This window comes from Haliaeetus albicilla, chromosome 9 (genome assembly GCF_947461875.1).
Source record: "Haliaeetus albicilla chromosome 9, bHalAlb1.1, whole genome shotgun sequence".
In the NCBI taxonomy this organism is placed as follows: Eukaryota; Metazoa; Chordata; class Aves; order Accipitriformes; family Accipitridae; genus Haliaeetus; species Haliaeetus albicilla.
The window spans coordinates 34,163,674-34,183,523 of record NC_091491.1 but is presented as its reverse complement, the minus strand read 5'-3'; the positions used below and the strand labels follow the sequence as shown (position 1 = coordinate 34,183,523).

At 36.7% G+C, this 19,850-nt stretch overlaps 1 protein-coding gene across 12 annotated transcripts in view; it reads left to right on the top strand.

Annotated features, from left to right (window-relative positions):
* ATP11B (ATPase phospholipid transporting 11B (putative)) overlaps positions 1 to 18,436 on the top strand; it is a 72,804-nt gene extending 54,368 nt beyond the window's left edge. For 2 of the 12 annotated variants that reach the window (XM_069792641.1, XM_069792639.1), the window contains 2 exons: positions 8,940 to 9,073; positions 12,837 to 13,916. In XM_069792641.1, the coding sequence (XP_069648742.1) occupies positions 8,940 to 9,073; positions 12,837 to 12,918 (216 nt within the window). In that variant the 3' untranslated portion in view covers positions 12,919 to 13,916. Of the gene's footprint in view, positions 1 to 1,150; positions 1,237 to 5,651; positions 5,775 to 8,939; positions 10,501 to 12,836; positions 13,917 to 15,871 lie in introns of those variants that run through there. The other 10 variants (XM_069792640.1, XM_069792638.1, XR_011326226.1 and 7 more) reach the window with 9 other exon arrangements.
* Positions 18,437 to 19,850: the final 1,414 nt, after the last annotated feature.

Here is a 19,850-nt window from a genome sequence, read left to right as displayed (position 1 = left end):
TTGCATATTGGGGGAGAGAAAAAGTTTAGTTTACAGTTACTACGTTTTTATCAGGGCAAGATAAATTGTTACATGAACTAGTCACTGATTTTTAAATCACAGCTATTTAAGTTAGTTGTTTCTGTCCACTGTCATTTAAATTCTAAAATATCTCCAGGAGCAGTGAGCAAAACACAGGTTTCTCAACTGAAAATGCTTGCTCCTATTGTTTTAATTTTTCAGAAACTTAAGAGCACGCTAGTTGTGCAAGTTACCCAACTTAGTGCTCTGAATTCACTGTATCTGTAGGCATCTGTCTTACTCTACTCAGTATATAAAAAACTTGATTTTATATCTTTTATTAGTATAAGGACGTAGCATCAACAGTCAGTCTGTCTCTCATCAGTTAGATGTTACATGTAGCTAAGTTATTTATAAGAGCGCGAAGAAATTTAACTGGTATGAGAAACACTTGAGAATTTCTGCTAGAGATAAAGTTTTAAATGTAAATATTTTTCTGTCACAACAACTTAAAAAAAATAAATCTGTTCTGTTTGGGAAGTCGGTATATTAAAAATTTGACAGGCAAGCATGAGTTGACTTTTATAGAGGGGTGAATTTGGTTACCTTTACCTGCCTTGATGCACTTAGAGTGCATGTGTGTAGTTTTGTTTCTTTTTTTTGCTGTGATCCAAGGGGGTTTTTTTGCTGGCCTTAAAGAAAATCCATCTTACTCTGTTTGACTTAAGTCTGTTGCCCTGAAGTAGCTTCTGGGTAATTTCTGACTATAGGTCTGCTACAGAATTGTATAGGAGGAGGTGGACAGTAAGGTAGATCTGAATCAGAATGTAAATCTTCAGGTAAATATAAATCACAGCACTCTTGGGGGGAGAAAGTAATACTGAATGAAGATGTCTGGTAAAGTATAGATGTAAAAGTGTATAGGCCTTTTTTCTCAGTATGAAAGCTGAGGTACACTTAAGAATGGTCCTACCAAACAGTAACTGGCTGTGATGATCCCAGGAGCTGTCCTGAAGGTACCAGGCTTGTGTTCTGTATATGATGTGTATTCCACTTAAATAACAATGTCGTGTCCTGTGTCTTTCTCTTAGAAAATTACTGCTACTACTTACTGACATGTATGTTCCATCCCTTCTCTGTCCAATTGTAGATGTACTCCAACAGAGTTGCTTTAAGTGACGAGTTCATCGCACTGCAGCCATTGTCCAGGGCAAGGAATCAGCTGAGCAAAATTAGGTAGAGTAGGAGGGCAGTTCCTCATCAACTCTTATGCATGCTGAAGGTGAACTAACCAGTGCTGAGAGAGATGGGAAGAGGCATGAATATTAGTGGGTTGAGAGGGCAATACCTGTAGCGCAGATACATTCAGTTTGGTTATTTCTTGGCTTTGCTCTGTGTTTTTGAGCCAAATGCTTCTCCTAAGTAGCATGTGTTGGACGTGCTTTTTTTTTTAGGAAAAAACATCCCTAGCATGATGCTCAACTTTCAGAATACAGATCTAGCTCTTCTTGCATCCATTTTTAAATAATCACGGTTTCTAGCATGGTTATAATGCTTTTAATTTCTTTATGAACAAAATTAACAGTGCTTTTTGCATGTTGGATAATTTCAGCTTCATAAGGCCGTCACAGGAAGGTCCATGTATTTCAGGCAGCAATTTCTTGCGAGTTATTTGCCCATTTTAATTTGCTTTTACTTGTGTTGAAAGAGCAGAAAATGTTTTAAGTTTGGGTGCGTACATACACTTGTGTGGCTAAGGCTTTTTGTGTTTGTTTTTTGTGCATCTATAAAGTGAGTGTTGTTTGTTTTCAATGTGTATAGAGACATATTCTTAAAGGCATTTGGCTACAAAGTCCTATAAAATTAATCAAAAAAAAATCGGAAGTGTACATGTGTCTGTAGGTGAGCCATTATGATTCTGAAACTCTTCAAATGCACTGAGTTCAGTACATGACATGCTACCAAATGCTGATTCTCTTTTGTAAGACTAAAATATTCATATGTATCAATAACGTCTCAATCTGTTTGATGTTTTATCCTACCCTTATCTACTTCTATAGCAAGAATTAATGCAAAGAACTGATAATATTTTAAATACTTTTTTTTAAGGTGACTGTGTTTAAAAACATGCAAATAGGTGCTAGGAGAACCAACCAACCTACATTTTGGGGATTTAATTGCTGTTTATTTAACTGAGGGAAAGTAGGACACAGGAACCTGACGTTGTAAACGATTAGCAGAGAATTTTTGCTGGTTAGTTGAAACAGATGATACAAGTCCTTTTAAAGGGGGGGGACGACAGGGTCAGGGTAAGAAAAAGGCATTGTATTTCCTCTGAGAATGTGCTACACCTTTGCAAGGCAAAACTTGAAATGGCTATTGTGTTTAGTTGTTAGTTGTCCCACTGTGAAACATAGAAGCTTAGATTTCCGAACACCTCAGGGAGGTAGTGGTGGGGTGTTCTTGTTTCGTTTTAAATTCAGAACTTACTAGCTTTAAAACAGGCAAGCTGCAGTATACCTTTTGAATTTTAGTAAACCTAGCAACATATTGTAGAGATTCCTTTGTAAAGCTTTTAGAAGTTAGCTTTTAAAATTCTTTGTGTATCAGTGTCATGTAAATGAGTTACCTTTTTAAAACTTTGGATAACTATTTTACTGGTAAACCTCTGTTTTCTCACTGAATTATTAAAGTGAATTACGTGGTGCATCATATGTACACCAAAGGTTTTATAACAAAAGATTCTGTTAAATTTTCCAAAACTAAACACATTTTAAGGGTTATGCAACTGGATGGTGAGAGAAGAATAAAGCTGTCTAGGAATGCAGCACTGTAGTTATTAAAATACTAAAAACAGGAGAATGCTTGCTAACTTGAGGGGACTTTCTTCATATTACACTTAGGGAAGGGGTTGTAAAAAATGGGAAATCTGTTTTGTCCATAAGTAACAAATGATTATGCAAATCCAATTCTCTTGTATGTCAGAATTTTTACACTTGAGTAGCTGATAGTAAGGTGCCTGAAACACAAGCACCGAGTGCCTTATACTATGCAGTTGAAGTTGTAAAGTGCAACAGGAAAGAAACAAGGATTTGGGTTTCTCTAGTTCTTTATTTGTAGTCTTCGGACGAAGTTTGGAAGCTATCCTGTGGATCCTTACCTAAAACAGTGAAAAGGAAAATCAGTTAATAGATGGAAACTACTCACTTCACTATACTAAATAAAAACTAATTTGGAGTGAAGACTGTGGGTTAGTTTCTGTGGTGTCCAGGGCAGCTGTTTTCCAAAAGCAGTAGAGCAGAAAAAGCAAGGAAAACAGTAGGAAGATGGGGAAAAAAACAACAACAAAAAAACCCCAACAAAACCCCAAAACAGTCACTTGGTGAATGTAGCTGTAAGCAGCTAATTCTGTCACACCTCATTCGTACATGCCCCCCCCCCCCCCCCCCCCCCCCCCCCGAGTAATTGCATCCTTTGTGACTGCGGAATGCATGTAGATTGCTGAACAGATTTTGGCAGTTTTGTTGTTTGTTAAATAGGTATTAAAAATCTCAAAAGGAGTGTAGTACCAGGTTAAACCAAGTTATGCCTTATTCTGTAAATTTGCTTACTGTTCTGTTGATACACAAGAGGAGAACCTTAATGAATGCAAATTAAAAGACAGGTATGATGTTACAATCAATTTTTATGTCTATAGGCTTCAGAGTATGCAAAAAATGTTCAAGTTTATATTAAGTACATTTGTGATGCACAGTTAAGAGCTTTGAGGGGGGTCTTTTCAGTGTCCATGTGATTCCTTTAAGTCAGAAATGCAGTTTTGTGTGTGCCTGTTAAGCTCTTGCCTCTGAATTTTACTGTTGCTTTTGTAACTTGGGATGAAGAGGAAATCAGGCAGCACAGGTCAGGTGCAGGCTTTATGCTTAACTGGAGACTGACTGAGTACTACTTCTTTCCTCTGTAGCTGTCTCTCCTGTTCTTGGAATATGTGAAATACATATCTTAGGGTGCTAACTGGGCCCCATTGTATCTCATTTCAGTTTTTTCTTTGTAAACAAAATTTTGTGCGTGCATGTATGTATGCATGTCTCTGTGCTTTGTAAGAACTGTCAGAAATCTTAAGCCACATGTAAGAAGTGCTGCTCAGACAGATGTTTTAATTTACTTACTGATGGGATTAACTATATCTACAGAGTTTTTACCTTTGGACAGCGTGTTATGACTGTACACAATACTAGGGAAACGTAAAACACAAGAAGTTTTTATTTACAGGGAAGGCTGTCAGTGTATAACATTTTATCTGGGACTCAAAACTGTAGCATTTGCCTTAGCACAGCCAAGACCCTGTTCTTTCCCTGTCTACAGACCCTTGAGTCTACTGTTGCCTTGTTTTCCCTCCATCTCTGTACAGATCTGCTTTCTTTAGCTGTCTCCAGATCTCCAGACTGCTGGCCCTGGCTTTATGGCCTTTGTTACTTGTCTGTATTCTTTCCTCTAGTTACTGTTTCATAGGATTCCCCTCCTAATAGCTTTCATATCTGATCCAGCCCAGCTGTGTAGAAGTCGAGAACAGACAGGTTTCTGTTCCTTTTACAGTAGGGAACGTAGAATTTCCAAGACGACTATTCAAGTGCAAACATGCATTCGCACTAGTGAAGTATACCAGAACATCTTAATATGCTGAACTTTGAACAAGGGTAATCTGTTCCTTTACAGGTTTGTATATTGTGTTAGCATAGCATGGTGCTAATCTGTTAGCTAATCCATAGAATCTATCGCAGGAAGAGGGAATAAATGAGAGAAGAATAGACTACTTCATATTTATCTTCAGTCACAAAAGTGCACATACTTACCTGAAGATAGTTATGTCTAATGACTTCAAAATAACAAAATAATTTTGCATTTGTAGGTTTACTTGATTCAAAGAGATCAAGGGTAGAAAAACTAAAAAATGTTGAAAACATAAGTGCTAGTGAAGTTGTTAGATGTCAACACTCTTATATTTTCTTTTAAAATTTTAAATCTAATTGTTTTGGATTTTGGTATACAGTATATTAAGGGTTAAAGAAAGTGAGCTTTATAGGAGGGAGCAAGTTTTAACTTAATTGCGGAATAGTAATAACCATCTCATATGTATTTTCTGTCCTTGTGGCATCAGGCATGTTGGCAGCTAGGACCTGGGCTCAGGAAAATATACTGCAGTGCTCTTAAGTTGATGTACTGAATTAAATACATTTCCTGTTCAACAAAGTCCCAACTGTGTATTTCAGTGTGATTAGTTGAAATGTCTGTCTTATGGCATATAGAATACGCTGTAGAAAGACAAACAAACAGAAATGGCCCTTTCTATTAGAAGGGGGGAAACAAATAAAACTCCAAAATCTGAGAATTTGAAATAGATTTCAAATTTGTTGGGTTTTCCCCTTTGGTAGTCTATGGTGCGCAAAAAGACCAAACACTTCTAATACTCGTGCACTGATAAACCATGTTTGATCCACCAATTAACATGAAAAAATTGCCTCTTTACCTTGTAAATATGCCTTGTTCTCTCACAAACAGATCTGTAAAATTAAAGTTCATGTAAAAATGGTAACTGTTGTAAAGCAATGCAAGCATGGTGCTTTATAAGATTTGTTGCTTTTCTGTCCTTCTAGATGGAAGAAGATAAGGGTTCAGTCAGCTCAGCATGTGACTTTGCTGAAAGCAGGCACAGAGGGGAGGACAATAGGCAACTGCTAGATCCATCTAGCCTACCCGACAGTTCTTACGTTCACTAGGTAGTACTCCCACTCTACCCTAATGTGTGTGTGTATTTTTATTTTTTTTATATATATATATCATATAGACAGTCATGGAGCCATCTCCAAAATACCCGTATTTTTGGTATCTACAAGAAAATTTGCATCATAGTATGTGGGTTTGATTTTTTTCCTTATCAAGCTGAATCATTCTTTAATTCTGCACTTCAATTGCTTTTATTTAATACGTGAAATGGGCCATTATCATATAAAGTATTATGTTTATTGTGATCCAGGATCTTATCTTAGGAAAAATACTTTATTTGCAGCCCAAATATAAATAATATCAGATATTTCTCTAGACTTACTAATTTTTTTTAAAGCATTGTCTCTGCTGCCTTTTGTTGCCTGAGGGTTTGTTTCAGGTCTTCAGAGACCATTATGCTCTACTGCCTTACCATGCCAGGTTTTACTTTGATATAAAATGATGATCATAACTATCCACCACAGAGAGAAAAGTGAGAAAAGGGACTCTTTAGCATAATACAAGTATCTTCCTTCTAGGTAGTGGATATAAATATAAAAATCCATGGTCACCAGGCAGTGATACACAATATATATACACATAAAATTGAATTTATTTTTATGTTGTCCTTACTGCTCTCCCAGTATTACTTTACACTTAACTGTGAGTTTGATAAAACATAAATGTTGCTTCTAGGCTTATGTAAGGCCACGTTTGCTGTTTTTTAAAACAGGGTAATACTTTTTCATAAATCGTGGTTCAAGCATGATCCTAGCTTTTTGTGAGTATCTAACTTGAGAAGAACAAAGGAGATTCTAGTGAAGAAGAGACACCAGCCCTGCAAAACCCACAGCTGAGGGTTCACTCCTTGGAAGCTACTCTGGGTTACTCCTGGTTCCTCTTTCTGCCAGTCTTTGAGTAATGTCTAGGACTGCTTGCTCTCAGGTCAGCACATTCTAGGGAAAAAAATGGTCCATCTGATCCTACATACAACCACTGTAATATGACCTTGTACAGTAGTTTTAAAGGTTTTATTTGGTCTGCTTCAAGATAATGGATGGACTAAATATTCTTTTTGAAATCCTAAATGTAGGAGTGCTGAGAGTTTGTTTTGTATTGCTGTGAAAACAACCGTGAAGATCATTGCATGTGCAGCAGGGAGCTTGCTTTCTGACCTCCTAATAGGAATTCCTTCTGCTCTGTGTAATTTCTTGTCTGATATGCTGTGAGCACAGTATGAAGTGGCTGTGAAGGTCATATTTTCTAGTACTGCAGTGCTGCAAATTGTGCTGTTCCTGATTATGGTATCTTCTGTGACTGTATAGTTGTAACCAGATGTGGTGGTCATCAAATAAAGGCAATCAGGGACTCAAGCTCTGTTGAGGTGTGTTTTGGTTTTGGTTTAACCAAAACCCTTTCTAGACCTGTTAGTTGCAATGCTTCTGCTCCTGTCTCTCAGGTATTTACAGAAGTTCATTGTCATAGTAAATGTTCATTTTCTGTCCAGAAGACCTCCCAAATGAGCGCAAGTTAGTCAGAATTGGGTGTTCTGCCTGCACTCATTCATGGCCTCCGAGATGCAGCAACTGAATCAAGGGTTTCAGTTTATAATGCTTTCTGTAAGTTTATACAGTTGTTAACTGACAATCCTGTAAGCATCACATTAAGCAGTGTGACAGGAAGATCTGGAGGGACCATGGGGAATGTGGAATAGACCTGAGGAAGGGGCAGGCATAGGAAAAGATGCATGGAAACACTAGTTTTGCCTGTGTGCTCCCTCGTCCTACCAGTTGGGATTCCCAAATGCCTCTTGTTTCTGTTAGCTGCCTCTTCTTTGTAGTATAGGAATTGTTCTGTTACGAAGCTGTAATCTGTCCAGTTGCCTGTTTTGGGGGATTAGGAAGGAACATGTCTACTCATAGTAAACCATTCCCATAGGAAACTGAGGTTCTTTGCTTTCCTTGCAGTGTTGGGCAAGTGTGGGTGGCATGAAAGAAATTGGGGTTGGAAACCAGTCTTTAGACGACAGTCAGTGACCTTTGGTCACACGGTTAAAATTTGGGGAAAGCTCTTAAGTGAGCTCTGTCCTATCATAGACTAAGATGCCTCCTCCCAGATTTCTTCATTCACTGGTGTCTGAGAGTGAGGTGAGGATAATGGATGCTTAAATTTAGCCTGTGTGTTTGGCATTTGTTTGACAGGATGCTCTCGTGCAGAGCCTCAAATTAAATTAAAAAATATCTCCACACTCCACGTTTTTATTTTCTTTTGGAGAGGATACTCAAGTCAGTTTTGGATATTCTCTCTCCAGCAGTACGAGATTTCAGTTAGATCTTAGTTATGCTGAGGTTCACTAGTGTGCAAAAAATAATGTAGAGGAGCACACTGATAGATGGCACTTCACTTTAAACCCATACATCTCTGTATTGCTGCTTTCTTTTGGTTTGGGTCTTTTTCTCACCTACAAAGAATGAACAATAGAAAGTTTATTATGCTAATGTTGAATTATTCTTTGTGCTAGCATGAACTTGATTGATCCTTTCTAACTTCAGCTTTGTTTTCATTTAGATAAAAGATATTCACAAAATCAGGAATGTGTTTTTGTTCCTTACCAAGCCAAGGGTATCTATGGTAGTGATACAATGCAAATTATTGTAGGAAGTTGCATTCTACACTTCTTGAGGAAAAATTACTGCTTACAATCAGGTTGATGCATTGTATTCTGCAGCCTTGGTCTGAAGCTTTCTCTTGATAGATTTCCTTAAAATAAGGCAGACCTGCAGCTTTTATAAATTGTTGTACCTCCACTGAGGTTAATCAAAGCATCACAGCTTAAACTGCATGACACCCTGCTCCAGAGATTTATTATAGTTGTAACATAGAGAATTGCTAACCAGTTTATTTCCAACATTAAGCAGAGATGGTGCTAAACAATTTCCATACGCTCACCAAGGCTGCATTCAAGCCTTCGGAAGGTCAAATTTTAGTGTGTATAGACGTTAGGAAGGGAAATGGTAATGTTATTCATTGTTGTAGTTCTATAAAATTGAAAAATATTCAACACTCTAACTTTAAGAAAACCTGCTTTTCCTAAGTGTTTTCTGATAACATCTTCAGTATTAGAATCTCTGAGTACTGATTATTTTATTTTATTTATTTTTTTTATTTCCTCCTTCCAGCTTACTGAGGCAGGTTCAGGTATCAACTGCTTGGACTCCATGTGCTGCTTCTCAGATGGGGAAACAGCATGCACATCTGTTAGAAGAATGCTGGAACGACTAATGGGCAGATGTAGTCCAACCCGGGTCAACAGGTGTGGCATTTCTCTCAATAGCCTTTGCTGCAGACGATTCTCCTATAAACTGGAACCTGATGAGCCTGCAGCAATAGATGTCTAGAAAACCAGCTGCAGGTTTTGCTTATTTAAGTAGGAGAAGCAACTCTTTATTGTACTTTTTTTCATCCTAACAGATTAGTTTCTTGTTTCTTTTTGAGTACTTTCTTTTGGGATGGGGAGGGGAAAAGAGTTTTCAAAAGACTTCTGTTAAAACGTTTAGTTTGGCTTACTACAAGTTCTTGTGTTGTATCTATCATAATTTCTCTTGATTTGTACATTCTTCTCTTTAGAAAATCAAGCCTTGCTGCTGTTTTTGTTCTCCTTTATATGATTTTTTTTTTTAATTTTTTTTTTTTCCTTCACAAATCAGGAGTTGTTTGTAAAGTCAAAAGACTTTTCCCTTTGGTTCTTGATGTACAACCTCCAAATATTTACCTTGGAGCTTGCATTACTCCTGAAGATATACAAAAGGCTCACACTCCCCCCCTTAAATATAACTTCATTGTTAGAAGGAGAGTCTTTAAATCTTTCAGCCATTGATTGATACGAAGATGAAATATTTTTGTAGTATAACTTTTATAATGTATTTCTAAAATCAGAGTAATTGACAGAACAGAGCCTTCAGGTTCTAAGAATTTTAAATGTTTTTTCAGTTCTAGAAGGTATATTGTCAAGACCATGTGTGCCATTCCAAAGTGTGTGCTAAATAAATCTTTTTCCTTCACAAACCACATGTGAAACAAACCTCGATGGGATAAAAGCACGTTAGAGTAATCGAATACGTCTACAGAGCAGTACTGCTCTTGCAGTCATCATGACTGTGAGAAAAGCTCTTACTAAATCTGCTAATGTGCCATCTCCTCATTTCCAAATAAAGAGGGATAGCTAACAAACATGGAAATATTTGGGGGTAGAAGTAAAAACAGTCTTTTGTACATCGTAATTTCTCAGTCCCTGAATGATATCACGATCTTTCATTGGTCAAAAGGCAAACCTGAAAAAGTTGCACTCCACCCATTTTCAAGGACACTCATTTTGTATTTGAACATCTTTGTCTCTTTTGGTTAAAGGTTGTGATATCATTCATTCAGTATAAAATATTGTGTGGGTAATTTTCACTGGCAAGCTTTGTCAGTTCAGATTCTGCCTTTAGGTATTGACTTGGTACGTATTACATCTGTTTTGAACTCTTGTGTTGAACACAGTGTCTATGGTTTCAGTCAGTTTCTCTCTTCTGCCTTGCTTACGAAATTTATTCAACATTTCTACAAATCTAGGGTATGATTATGCAAAATGTTTCATTCCATATGAAAAATGAACTGTTACGATTAAGTACGTTTTTAATTCAAACTCTTGCTGTATAGAAAGCGGGCATGATGTATAAAATAAAAAATTTAATAGAATTTTTAATCTACAAGGTGAGCATTTGATTGGTCTAAAAATCAACATTTTGGTAGCAGTTGCTCTAAGTTTTTGGGTTGGTTTTTTCTTCCACTTCTCTGTAAAACTGTGCGTTCTAAATGAGGAACTTCTCATGTTACTTTTTTTTCATTTATTATTATATAATTAGAGCAGACTTTTACTTAACATTTGCCTTAGTAACGTGTAGTCTTATAAGGTAGGTATTCTGTGTTTTATTTTCTGCAGTGCATTTACATTTTTACAATTTCCTCTTTTTCCCACTCAATTTTTATTTCTTAAAGAACTTACAAATATGTCTTGAAGATAACTCATATTTGACAGAATATTGAACGCTTTTTGAAGACTGATTTTTCTCAGGTTTCTTGTCTGCTTACCTCATGTAATTTTCAGATGAAGTTCCATCTAGCTGAATAATTTTAGAGTTGTTAGAACACAGAAGTTAGTGTTATGCTTAATGAACATGCAGAACTGTTGGTGCTACACTAAGGGCCTGAAGTTTTGTAGTTTTTGCTTCTGCCTCTGGTTGAAATTACTCTGAACCATCTTCTAGTTTCACTTAAATTTATGTACAGTAGAACTAGAAAAGACTTTTTTTTTTTTTTTTTAAATTTCAGTCTTATTTGCTTTCTTCAATGACTTCAGTGCCTTCCACTCAGCATTGAAACTTAAAACCTAGTCTAAAAGTCAAGGTACTGAGACTACCTTTTTTTCCCCTGCACTTTCCTAGTAATATGTGAAAGTCTTTTTTTATTTTTTTAATGTACTAATAGCTTAAATCACATGAGGCAGTTGTAAGTTGTGAAGTGCTGAAGGTACAGTTAAGAAATCTATTTGGTGATTTAAAAAATGCTTGTAAAGTTGTTCAGCCTTTGTTCACGAGCTTGAGCTGCTTTGATTTTATTTTGATTTTTTTTTTTTTTTACCTGAAGCTGGTATCTTCAGAAGATTGCATGGTCCCAAACAGGATGGTCTTTTGAGTGTCTTGTCTTGTGCTTTATAAAACAGAGCTTCTTATTCAACCAGGAGGTAGCTGCAAATTATTTTTTGTTGAATGAAGTTATGCTGATGAATACGTTGTCTGTCTGTAGCTAGTTTGTGTTGTATTCTGTGTTCCTGATATTCTGTCAAATATGATATTCTGTCAAATACAATAACTGAACATGAAAGCAAACATGGTATCAAATTTTGATAGAAACTTTGATGAATCAAAGTTGTACAAATGCTTGGAGTAGTGGGCCACAAGAATATAGTCTCTCGTACTTAATTTACTGCTTGTAAAATGTATTTGAGAAATATTTTCTATAGCTTCATTCACCAGTTAGAATATAAAATGTGTGCTGTGTGGTATGATAAAACGCATTTTTGTCTGTCTGTTCCATTAAATTGTCTGTCAACTTGTCAGTCACAAAAATATTAAGAATGCTGGATCACATACATTTCTTGTACAGTAGGATTCATTACTGAATTGTTTGGATCTCCTATTAGTGGTACTTGTGTCAAGGCACCGCATGTAAAAGTTCTAAAGAAACAGCAGATTTCTGACAGAGGGATATTTGGAGTATAAGTTCATTATATTTTGATTTCCTGCCTTCCAATTTTCTATTTTCAGCTTTTCACATACAGTCCTATAACATCGTTCAATCAAGAACAGTATTTCTTCCTAAGTAGTAATTTGTCCTTAAGAGAAAGACATTACAAGATCCCATCTGAATCAAAAGGTGTGACGTGTTAGGTACTTTGCCTGATGCCTTAAATTTTAACTTAAATTTAACAGCAAGGAATGAAGTAGATTCATGGCTGTAGATGAGTTTTGCCTACCCACAACTTCAGACAGCATGGATGTTTAACATGAGAACACCACTATACTGGGTTACCACGGTTAGCTGTGCGTACCACAACGCTTTACTAGAATGACCTTAAGCTGTATCAGATCGTAGCATTCATAGTGCCTCAATTTACACATGCAGTGTTCAGATTTTCTTTGAGGTACAGTATTAAAACTTCAGTTGTAAAACTGGCATATAAACCTCTGGTCATTTTAGTTCATAGTGATGAAAGCATCTGTAGCTGTGAGTAAACTTTGTCAGAAAGGTAAACATAGAATTGTTAATTACATAGTTGGCATGATTGATTGCAGTCTATTTTCTAAGGTTTGAATTGATTGCAGGCACCTATGTGAAACTAATAGATAAGTCTTTCAAAGAGTTACATTTGCCTAATCTCGTTAACACTTACCTTTTGCTTTCATAGACTTTTCTCCTTACCTCTAGATTTTAAGTTCCCAGTCAGCCAAACTTTTCTTTTATTGTCACTTTAGATCATGGAGTTCATCGGATCCCTTCTATGCCAACGACAGAAGCATCTTGACTCTCTCCACAATGGACTCACCCACTTGTTAACAGGGACATTTGTAAATGCCTTGTGGAAGCCATGTGGTGCTCGCACACCTATAGTAGGTTCTGAAGCGAGTTCAGTGCTACATCCCTGCCCTAGGAAAGACTAGCATGACTTCTAAATACAAACCGTGGCTTGTCTTGTGACCTAGCATAAGTCATCTGGACAGTGATCGCTTCCAGTATTTTTTTCCTAATTATATCCACAAATAGCTAATTTTTTTTTTTTGAAAGAAATGCTTTTTCCTCTGACCGTTTAATCTTTTTTGTTACCATATGGGCAGATTGGAATCCTGCATTTGATACGTGAGATGTCACTGTAGTGCAGTGACAAAATCTTTCTCCTCCCAAATTTGAGTGATCCAATAGAACTGAATTTGCACAATGAAACTTTAAAAAGTTGCATTTTTCATGATGACCCTTCACTTTAAACACATTAATTTTGAGCTGTCTCTTACAGATGCTTTCTTAGCAGTTTGCGAATCAATTTTGTTATTTCCATGGACGGTTATTGTATTCTGTAAGCAATCAGTTTAGTAATTTTTGAGAGTTAAATACAATTCAAATATTTATGCTGGTGTATGAATGGCAAAATCTTAGTCGTTGCTTTGAACAACACTGTTAACTTTGACAAATCAGTGATTTGGAATAACAAGGGATATAGCAGTTCACAGTTCTCTTAAAGTATAATTCAGAAGCTAGTCATCTTTTATTATGCCCTGTGTGGTTTTTTTTGTTTCTTAACAATTCTTGATCCTGGCATGGAAAAATGTGTAAGAATTGGTGGTACAGAAGTCTCACTAGCATAAATTTTTTGAATTATTAATCCTTTTAAAGTTGGGGGATTTTTGCATGTTTTATTCTTTTTCATGTATTTATATTTGGTCATGTTGTACTTTGAAGATACAATTAATGCTTAATTATCTTCATATATCTGAAGGATCTGAGACATTGATGGCAATGTTTTGATTCCTAAGTATGCCAATAAAAACAAATTGCACAGATGGAGCTTTGAATGGTACATCTTGCAGGTCCATCTATTGTCCCAGTATAAATGTGTCTGCATGTTTGGGGCTGGGTAGCAACATTTGCCTGTTCATTCAGCTAGGGTGGCTAAACCTGGTGGTTGTCCTTAGATGTGGGAGGTAAAATGGAGGTGCTCCCACCAGGGACATCTGTAGACTATTGCCTTAGGTAGGGCAGTTTTTACGGCTGGGAGGCTGGTAAAAATGCTGCTGCTTCTGGACCCTTATTTGGATATCCAATTTTAAGTCAGTCTCTGACACTGAAGTCCCATCAATAATTGGAAGAATCTTCCTGTCAGACAGTAAAAGATGTAAAGCTGCATCCTAAAATTATCTCTGGGTGGAATAAACTGTAAATCAAACTCAGACTGTAAACAACACCTACAAGAACTTCTTTAATAAAGATGTGGTTAAGTGTAGGATTTGGACAAAACCAGTATGAGCTGCTTGCACCCTGGCTGCACAGGTTTCCACTGTTGGCTTAAGTGGTGTCTCCTAAGCACATTACATGGCAAATAGTTTTTATTTCATAATTCAGGCAGACACATCTTACCTTCCTGGTATGACATCTTAGTGGGGCCTGGGCTTCTGCCACGGGGGTGTATCCCTCTTGTTACGGTCATCCCAAATTCTCCTGAGTTCAGTGGGCTGCAGGAGAGGGAGTGTTCAAGAGGTCTGACTTTCCTTGTATCAAATGCTCCGGACGTTCCTTGCCTATAAACAGCTCTGCTGTTCATTAGTCTTGTTCATGACTTTAACTGGTATTATTTCAGTTCTCCTCTTGGAAGTTTATTTTTGCATTAATGACTGGAAGCTTCACTGTGAACTGAAGGCTGCAGATACTGCTGGATTCTCAACAGCTCATTGTTCAAGGCAACCTTTGTGTAGTAAAAAAATTGTCATTGCAACTTTGTTTTCAAACTCACAGTGACTTGAACATGCAGTACATGAGGGTTTTTGTCCCACTGGTATAGATGAAGACCAGTTCACAAATTGATTAAGAAGCTCTAAAAACTGAATTATGAAACAGAAGAAACAAAATCAAAATATAGCAAAATTTCCTTTTAAACAAGTGTTTAATTCATAGTTCATGTCTGTGTCATGCCTTCAAGTGTGTAAGTGCAGTGAAGCTTAAGCTTGAAAATCTCAGTTGTACTCTAGATCCCCACATCAAGTGTCCAGATGATTAAGAATTACTGAAAATTGAGTCTTGCATGCTCCATGTAATAGGTATTAACATGTGACCGATCTGACTGCATGTAGTTTGAAACCTGGTTCCTATGTGGAGATGCAATAAACTGATTGTCATCTCTTCAGTCCCCAAGAAAACTTCTATCCAGATATGCAGTAGTAACAAAATACACTTGGATTCCAGGTATTCCTGTAACTTTCTTATGTATCATATATATAATATTAAATCTGTTTTTAAAATAATGATTTTCTTCTTAGTAGTTTCTCATTCTGAGAGTCCATACTGCCATGGATACCTCGGAAATAGAGAAATTTTTTTCAATGCTCTAATCAGACATCTGCTGTTTAGCTTTATCTTTTATGTCTAAAGCACAGTGTTTCACTTCTCGGAAGTACTTGTTTGTCCATGTCAACCATAGCATTCTAATCATCCAGTTAGTTTGTGTGACCATGTAACCTCATTAGTCTGTGTGGTTAGTGTATCATGTTTTGAAATATAAACTGTGGTTAATTTTTTGTACAGTAGAAGGCAGAGGCTTTGATATACAACCCCGCTCCAAGCATTTAGATTGGCTCAGCTGTGTACATACATGTATTTTGGCTTTTACCACACAAATATGTTAATTATATTTGCACAAAAGCAGCACAGTCCTATATTTGAAGAATAATTTACATTCATTATGTGTTTCTTTAAAACCTTCCATCTCCTCTTCTCCCTTCCCCCCTACTTTCCCTTTTCCCAGTGTTTGTAAGGTTACCGAAGAAACATGCATTTAAACAATTCAGGAAGAACTTAAGAATCCATCTGTCTGCCAAGGTATATTTTTCTATTTGCAGTAAATCTAAATCAGTAATTTCTCATTTAGTAAGAATGTAGAATGGGTTTGCATAAGACCAGATTTTTTGGTCTGACAAATATTCTGGATGGAAGAAGTGACTGTTTTTGTACTGAAGTCACAAATCTTTTAAAATTGCTTCTATTCAAGGAAGAAAGATTTTGTGTATTTCTTTGAGAGCTGAAATGTATGAAACCATTCACTGTGCATTGGGTACAGTGTAGAATTCTTCATGAAGAAGACTGAACAAAATACAGCTAATTCAGTGTAACGCTTGCATTCATCTCTCTGATTTAGAGTATGAATGGGTGAGGGAGAATTTGCCATAGGGAGGCAATGTTTTAGAATTACCTCTTAGCCTTGAAATCTGTAAGGCATGGCAAAAAAAGCCTATAGTAGATGTTTGTAATTAAAAGCAAGAGCTGTGTATAGTCCCTTTACTATGCAGTGTCCCTGAAGAAGCACCTTCTCCATAGCCACCTTCGGAATGGGATTGAGTTCTCAGCAGGTTTTAGTTCTTGTTCTGTGAAAAATAGGGGGTTTGTTACTTAGAAAAACATAGTTTTAGTTGCCAAACTTAAGCTTTTTAAAGGGTGCAGTGGAAAAGATTAAGTGGGAAGATGCTCTGAATTGTTTCACAAACTAAAATGTAAATATTCTGCTTAAAATAATCTGTATATTTTTTAAGGTTGGGGGGGGGACACACAAAAAGATGCAAAGGAAGGAATGCTGAAAACTTTGGCTTTACAATTTCAGAATGATTTCTTGTTTTTTAGTGCAAAAGATGATTTGAGAAAAGATTATGCAATTTAGAATGCATCTTAGGCAACTATAATTTCTAACTGGAAACCTTTGGTAATACTTTCAAACACATGTTTTTTATGACAGTATAACTTCTATATTGGAAAAAAATTTTCATTTTCTAGTGTTAGAAATGTCTCAAAGCTGTAGTCTACATTATTTTTAATAGTTTTATCTGATACTTCTGTACTGCTAAATATTAGTGATTTTGGTGAAATTCAGTGTTCAAAAGTGCTCAATCATAATGAACCTTTTCTGAACCATTTATTTTGAGATTCTTGTTTTCTTGGTGTAGAATACCTAGTAACTCTCGCACCATCGCCACTGCCTTGTTACACAAACATCATTGTTTTAAAGGAGTTAGTTATTCCTAGAGCTGGGCGAACCAACTGTTCATTATGGACTAATTTTAGCCTTATTTCTGTTCCTAAATTGTTTCCCAGTTAGACTTTCTTCTTTGCAGATCTGGGTTTTTTCTGCGAATGTTTTTATTGTTGGTTGTTTTGTATGTATGTTCTTTGCTTCTGTCGTTTGCTTCCAGTGGCATGATTTGTCTGGTTTCTGCTCTCTATTGGAATGACTCAGTTTATAACAGGAGGAGGAAAGATTGGATGCTCATGGCTGTATCAACTCTTGCTGTCAATCGTCTTAGCAGCACATTCGCATCGGTATTTGCAAGGCTTCTGCTTTCCATAGATTTTTTTCCTTCAACTAAATACTGCTCGTAGAGGCATCAGAAATAACTCGGTAGAGAGACCTTGTGTGTTGCCCAAGCTTCTGTGGCTTTCGTTAAAAGGAATGTTCTCATCACTTTGAAGTATTCGCCTTGCTCTAGCTGTTGCCATGCTATGATGTTGTATTACAATAAGTACATACAATTGTCATCGCTGTAGGTACGATTTTTTGTTGTTTCCAGTTTGTATAAATGCATAGACGTGAATAAAACCTGAGGGGCTATGGGCTAAAGCCCTCTATGTAAGTAAGTAACATGAAGTGGAAAGAAGTGAAATATACTGCTGTTTGTGACACAGAGTGTGACTTGACTTGTCTGAAAGAAACCCTGAAGTGCACCTAAATGGCCTGTGGTGTATATTAATTTTTCTTTGGCAGTTTTAAAGGAAATTATTTCATACACCAGCAGGTTCTTAACCTTTTTACATTTTGGAAATGGGATAAAAGATAATCCATGGGGCATATAGTTTAGAAAGGGGAAAATGGTTAAAAACAAAACTCACTTTCAGATGTAAGAAAGATATCATTACTGCAGCAAAGAATATATTTTTACAATTCCTAGTTATGTTCCCATGAGGTATTTCAGGTCCTATGCACACAAAAATAACAAATCATCTAGATTCTGCTTTTTTCACTGATGTGTGATCAAGTGCTGCTTCTTTTTTGAAGAAAAAAGCTTGAATGATATAGTCTCTGCAAGATGTACCTTTTTAAAAATGTTGATCCTTAATTTTAGGCAAATAAGGGGCATTGACAACTGGAAACTGTAGCAATAATTAGTACAAAGAATTTTGGACCTCTGACACTGTGGCTGCCTCGTTATTTTTGATTCTCTGACAGCGAGTCTGTGTGCTTGCTCATTGTACAGCTTGGTCAGTAGAAGTTGTTTTAAAAATGGTTTATGAAAATTATATTTATTAAATAAAAATTTAACTTATAGCTGAGTCATTGTTTTAATTATTTAAGTGTTAGAGGAAGATATGCCAGAGTAAAGCAAGGCTTGCTGCTCCCAGTGCCCCGGATCATTCAGTAGCAAGGTTGAAGATCTGTTCCTATTCCTAGTAGGCACACCCATACAGTGTCTATATCCACATGTGCATGGCCACCTCCACAGATCATAGATGCTCAAAAGCACTGACCTAAGTGTGGAGAGCACCTAAGGCCTCACCTTGCTGCCTTCTCTGGCTGGAGAGAAGTCCATCAGTAAGGGAAAGAAAAAAACAACACAAACAACACATATATACACACACACATATAAGGGGGGGGTTCTCCAGCAGCTGAGCTCAGTCAGGCAGTGGGCCCAGTAGCTCCAGCTCACCATGGAGCCTACCACGAGGTTTGCTTAGCAATGAACTCCAGCACGGCCTTTGTTCCCATTTCTTCAACAGCAAATAAATGTAACCGGGTGTTGACTCGGCTGCCTGGCCACAGGCTCCATCATCTCTCCTAATTTGATTTACAGGGTTATGTTTTGACTCCTGCCAGTTGTCCTTTGAACTCTTCAAGGGAGGAGGGCTTGAAATTTTATACTCTGAAGACACAAAATTGAGTTCATCAAGGAAACAAACAGTTGTAATTTCATGTAAAACATTAAAATTTCAGTTAGGCAGCTTTTGTTAAATAGAGAACTTGAAGAGAAGTTAGCAGAAGAACTTCAGAAGCAGGGTGCTGGTTTTTGTACCAGTTTAAATGTTCAGACTTAGGTTTGAGTTACATGTGTCTGTCTAAACTGTCAGGAGCAAAAGTTTTAGTGTTTACTTATGCAGATCCTTCTATGTGCTGGTACTAAAACAAGTCAGCTAAGTATTACAAGGCTAAGGCCTATTTCTGATTGATAGACAAGATTATAATTTCATCACATGTTTAATGGTGTGGTCTACTCTTTGAGAGTTCAGAGGATTGAATGGCACCATAGGTTTAAAAACCAAACATCATCAGTGTACCATACTCAAATAAAATCTACAGAGACTTCTGGCAACATTACTTAAATAAAGCATGAATGACAAAAGTTTATTAAATGCATTCTTAAAAAATTATATCTTTCTTAAATAAGGATTTCTCAGTATGGATTTCATTGTAAAACAGTTTTGAAGCAAGTCATAAGTTACTTTTATTAACAGACTGATCAATAAAAAAAGTCACTTAGGTACTGTAGTCTTCAGCCATATTTAAACAAATGCACTGTGTGTGGTGTCTTCCTTCACATGCTAAGTAATGTCAATGCAGCATAGCTGGAAAAGATCAGCTCCATTTTGTACTTGTAAACATTTAGAACAAGCAGTAGGCAAGGTGTTGCAGCAGTTCTTAAATTCCCCCCACACCCCCAAAAAGACTTACCACTTTTAAGTGTATT